The sequence below is a fragment of the Hippocampus comes genome, unplaced genomic scaffold, assembly GCF_001891065.2.
Source record: "Hippocampus comes isolate QL1 unplaced genomic scaffold, H_comes_QL1_v1.1 scaffold46, whole genome shotgun sequence".
NCBI lineage: Eukaryota > Metazoa > Chordata > Actinopteri > Syngnathiformes > Syngnathidae > Hippocampus > Hippocampus comes.
Genome location: NW_017805780.1, coordinates 245351 through 250720, shown reverse-complemented (window position 1 = coordinate 250720; position 5370 = coordinate 245351). Strand labels below are relative to the sequence as shown.

Genomic DNA, 5370 nt, shown 5'->3' with positions numbered 1-5370 from the left:
GCACAACTCGCTATAACGCACACACACACACACACACACACACACACACACACACACACACACACACACACACACACGTATGCACACCAACACACAAAGGCAGCTCAGTCATCGTCTTTAGTCGAAAGCTCCAGTAAATCGGAACAGATGTTGTTTTTCTCATCGACAAGACTCCTCCATGTCTTTATCTCTCGTACTTTCACACCCGAGACCCTTGGAAAACAGGCTCCGGCGCGCCCTGCGCCGCCGTGCGTTCCCACGCCGCGAGACCCCTCCTCCCCTCCACCTCCCACACCGCCGAGAAGATAAACACTCTCCTCCGCCCGCAAACTTTTCCAACAGTTGATTACAATCTAGCAGGTGAGAGAGAGACGAGGTTGGAACAAGATAGGAGGCCGTCCTCCCTCCGCTCGCTCCGTCACCGCTCCAGGGGGACGGGAGGGCGCGCGAGTGGCAGTCAAGTGCTGCGAAGCCCTCACGCCACCGCCTCGGATCCGCACGCGAGCGGGCACGGACAACGTCAGCTCTCGAACGCGTGGCCTGAATGGCCACTCCCCGATTTTCCTCGACGACAACTCAAGGCCACTCAAAGGGATTGCGAGGAACGGGCGCCGCCAAAAATATCCCGCGAGTGCAATTTTTGTTGCGGAACAAATGACTTTTAGCGGCCAAAGAAACCAGCAAAAAGAGGCAAAGCCAAAAACAACGCAAAGGGCACACGAGTGTCCGGAGGACAGGGAATGAACCTCGGGTCGTCAGCTCCCCCTTCATAGAATCAAGCCGGCAGCAGCGGGGCCGCGCGATGGTCCGAGCGCTCGGTCGACAGATGATGACGTCCGCAACTGCACTCTGCGGATGTTTGACGACAACGCGCGGCGACAGGAAGAGACTTGATGGCCCTCCGCCATGACTCATCGGAGGCGGCCGGCCGGCTCAAGTCGCGCCTCTCCTTTCTCAAGAGCACGTTGAGATACGGCCCTTCGCGCCTCGGTCGCACCCCGGCTGGGTGACCGACCGAGTCAGCCGATCCCGCGTCAAGCGTCTCCACGCCCGTCGCCACTGACTCGGGCCCAGCACGTGAAGGAAACACCACTTGGATGAACATTCAACATTCAAACTCGTTTTCTGGTCAAATTCCAAGTACTATTTGACCATTGTTGTCAAACTTTGCAGACGCTAGAATCGAGTGAGTTTCGGCTGATCGCCGACGCCGTCCTGAAACCGAGACGCTCCTGCGGTTGTGGTCCATTTGAACGGAGTGAGTGTTCATCCAGCCCAAAATACACGGAGGCCGCCCCATAGGTGACAAAGAGCAGGTGGCGGCATCTCTTACCAGGCTGCTGATGCTGGCCAAAGTGCGATTGGCGTTGACGATGGCGTAGGTCAACTGGTACGTGCCGTCGTTGATCTCGCTGTTTCCATAGAAACCCACTGCCACAGCGCAGCTGCCAAGAAGATGAGGGGCCAAGCATGAGAAGTGGCTCTTTTGCTCGTCAACCCAAAATTAGTCGGGTACTTGTTGGCCAAAGACAAACTGTCTGATTGTCGCCTTCAGGCATCAGAAAGACCGAAGGCAAAGAAGACGCCAAGTGGGACGCGGACAAAAGGCGCAGGAAATGAGATTTTGGTGAGTGGACGTAAATATTCTTTTGCTTTTGTGACACCTCAAATGATAAAACAACGAAAACGAGGTTCCATTTGACCAGCAAGTGACAAAAGCGCTCTCGTCAAGATTTGAAATGCAAGGACGACGGGGATTCGGAAAGTTGACAAGTCAACGAATGCTTCAACTCCGAATGCGCCGGGATCTCAGGGCGGTGGCGTCTGGCTCGGCCATTTGCTCAATTTAGTCCTGCGTGTGTGCGTGCGTGCGAGCAGTCCGACTGACCATACGATAAGCCCGGCGACGGCGGCCGACCACGTCGCGCAGCGGGTCCTCTCGGGTCTTTTGGCGTCTCGGTCCACGTCCCTGCGACGGCAGCGCAAGCACAGCAAGAAGAGAAGCAGAAGCAGCAGGCTGACGGCCAGGCCCGCCGCTCCCACGCAGGCCAGGACCGCCACCGACTGCCGGGAACAGAGAGCAAACGCAACCTGAAAATCAGCACCTGAAAAAGAGGAGCGGCCGCAGCGGCACACGGAGGCGAGAGCTGAACCTTGCGCATCAGGGAGGTCGCCAATCGCAATTTTCTGGCCCATCTTCGATCCTCCGTCTTTAAAAAGCCCGGCCATCCCACTTTTGCCAATCGCAATTTTTTTTTCCCCCCCATCAAAGGCACTTCAAAAGGATGTCTGAGAATTAGTTTTGCTCGAACATCACGATATCGGTGGCAAAAAAAAAACGAAACAACATTATTGTTGCGTCCCACTATCGTTTCTGGCAATATAAACATACGGCGGCAGGCCTCGCGGAGGGAAGCTTGGCTTTATACGAAAGGATCAATTGAAAATGAAGGACACCGGCGCCTGGTCGATGGGCAGCCCCACGATATAGCCAGTCGAGAGCTGGTCTGGGGGAGGCCCGCGTCTTGTGACGCGCCGCCTTTCATTCGGTCTTTTGATCCCGCAGTGGGGGCGGCAACTCAAGCCTGGGGGGGGATGGAGACCAAACGCGCGCGCGGGGAAGAGAGCCAACGCGGACGCGCAAACATTTCCTCAGGAGCGTTGAGGGCGGGGGAGCTCAGCTTTCAAAAGAACGCCCTTTCCCAACATTTTGGAGGTACCTGATTTTCTTGACGGAATGGGGGGGAAAAACACACACACACCTCCACAAGTGACAGTACTTTCATTGAATGGGGGGGGGGAAAACACACACACACACACACACACCTCCACAAGTGACAGTACTTTGATTGACTAGAATACTGTGACGCGCTTTCACAGGAAAGAAACTGAACGCGGACAGGAGGCAACTACGCGTACAAGGCCAATTGAAATCAGTCTGGAGCATCCATCCGTCAGCTGAACACTTTTTTTTTTCTGTGGATCTAATAAGATTTGCAGACAGTCCTCTTCAGATTAGGCAACTCATTCAAAAAAAAAAAAAAGAACTAATTTTGTTGGAATGTCCCCGACAACGCACCAACCCGGCTCATTCCAACGCAGTCTCCGATTGTGCACGCCGGCGATAGCATTACAATTAAAAAAAAAAACCAAACAACCCAAAATGGGATCACTGAGTCTGTTGCAATTCGACTGTGAGGCCAACACAGAAGCGCCCCTCCGTGCCATTGTCATCGCACACCTCAAATTTTAGCGCGACGGCCTCGTGCGCCGCTCAATGCAACGAAAATCACTTGCGGATGCTGCGGCAAATTGCATTCGGCGAGATGAGGAGCTGTGCTTTTTTTCGTTTTATTTTCCTGTGTCCGGTGTTCATGTTTTTTATGTACACCCGCTCTCGTCGGCTCTGCTCCTAATGCCAACCGATCAGCTCCCTCCGGTCCGGTCCGGCCCGGTCCATTGTTTTCATTGGTCACGTTTCTTGGAGTGGCGACCGTTTTATTGTTACTTTGAATCTCGTTTTGGGAATTTCAAATGCCTTGTTTGTTAGGTTTCTTTGAAATCAAGGTTTGCCTTTTTTTTTTAGACTTCTACGCTAATATTCTGTGTGTTTGTGTGCGTGTATCCACACAGAGCAAAGTTGTTGCGACCTGTACATGTCAACGTAACAAAGATGAATTCATAAGCGCGAGCACCCCCACAAAAGACCAATTTCATAACAACATAACTGGAGCCTATTCATGGATGTTTTGTTTTGCTTTGGAACGGATTGGCGTCTTTTCCATTTATTTCGACTGGCCAAGATCATTTGAGAGATGATTGGAGACAAACGGGGCCAAATGACATCCTTTGGCCAGGTTGACGTTTTTTCCGCACTCGTTTTGTGTCACGATGTCAGCCCGGTGCTGTCACTGACGTCGAGATCGCAGCGGTAAGGAGGAGCGGGGAGCGCTCATTTACACCCTGCGAGTTTCCCCTTTCGGGGGCTCCATTCAACTCAAGCTGTTTTCGTGCACTTGAGCTACTTTTGTGCATCTATTTGAGCTTGGCTCGCGACGCGCCTACTTCGGAGGGCTTCGGCCACGCGCGACTTGGGATCTGATAGCTCACGACAGTTTCCACCAAGGAGCTTTCTCCCGACACTGCTTGGAAAGTCACTTTTGAAAGGAGCGCCGTGTCAATCATGAAATGAAGAAATAAAATGACTCTCAAAGAGCCAGCTCGGTCAAGAGACAAGTCGACGAGAAGAAAGCGAGCCGGCCTAAATCCATCGCGGGCGAGGCAGTTGGCTGACTTTTCGGGTCGAGCCGTGCAAAGCCTGGTACCGACCTGCTGGTAGTTCCCCTGCTCGGGTCTGAAGGTGCCGTCCACGGGCTTGAAGGACAAGTCGAAGTGAGGGAAATTGTGCAGCCAGTAGGTCCACCACGGAGCCACATAGTCGAGCCTCGCGCTGGCCGCCATCCCTGCGGCTGCGGGGCAAAGTGCGCGGCGAGCCGAGCCCCCGAGACTATCCGCGGCCGGGGGCGGGCGGGGAGTTCGCGGGGGACTCCCAAAGGGGGCTCAAAGTGGGGGCGAGGAAACGTCGCTCGCGGAGCCTCCGCGTGGCGGGTTTTAGTGTTTTGATCCGAGGCACGGGACTTGAGTGACGGCGTGAACCTGCAAGCCTTAACGGGACAGGGGGGGAAGGCGTGACGGGCAGGCCACGTCACGCCCGCCTCTCATTTCACATCACAAGCGGCGCATTTCCCGATTTCTTTAACTTCCGACGCATCTTTCTTACATCGTTGTTGATCGTTTGAATTTATGACTCTTGCTGTTTGTGTCTGACCTCTTGTGGACGACGGGGCGCACTGAGGTGAATTCCAAGGAGGGGCAGCCCACGAGTGGGAACATTCATTCAATAAGGCAGCAAATGAGCGGCAACAACTCCTCCGAAAAAAACTTGGCTTTTCAAGCACCACCATGATGACCGACATTAGAATTCTGGTCATCAAAATCGAGGCGGAGGTTTTATTCCTAAAAAGTAGATTGAACATTGTTGCAAGACACTGCAAAATTTGGCACAGTATAAACATTTCCACTGCACTAAAAATATCGCCATATTTAAAACTGTACTTTAATCCCGATTCAACAGCAATGTAGGACACCTTCATAATCTTCGATGAATTATCCCTCACATTATATATGTAACGGAGTGATAAATTGCTTTTATTAAATTACCGCGGAAGTGACGTAACAGCGCACGGTATGGCACCAGCTTCTTGCCGTAGTTCCGGCAGCGCTACCAGGGAAGTCATATGGTAAGTCACGTTTCATTGACGGTCCGGATTCATTTATAGTTTAAAGACAATATTTCACTTTGTTTTTCCT

The 5370-nt window shown here is 52.9% G+C and overlaps 1 protein-coding gene across 1 annotated transcript in view; it reads right to left on the bottom strand.

Moving 5' to 3' along the window:
* LOC109524749 (protein tweety homolog 2-like) overlaps positions 1-4905 on the bottom strand; it is a 17720-nt gene extending 12815 nt beyond the window's left edge. Inside the window, exons 1-3 of the mRNA XM_019884836.1 lie at positions 4330-4905; positions 1889-2064; positions 1334-1445 (exon numbers count right to left, since the gene is read on the bottom strand). Coding sequence (XP_019740395.1) covers positions 1334-1445; positions 1889-2064; positions 4330-4461 — 420 coding nt within the window. The 5' untranslated portion in view covers positions 4462-4905. The remainder of the gene's footprint in view (positions 1-1333; positions 1446-1888; positions 2065-4329) is intronic.
* Between the last annotated feature and the right edge of the window lie 465 nt (positions 4906-5370).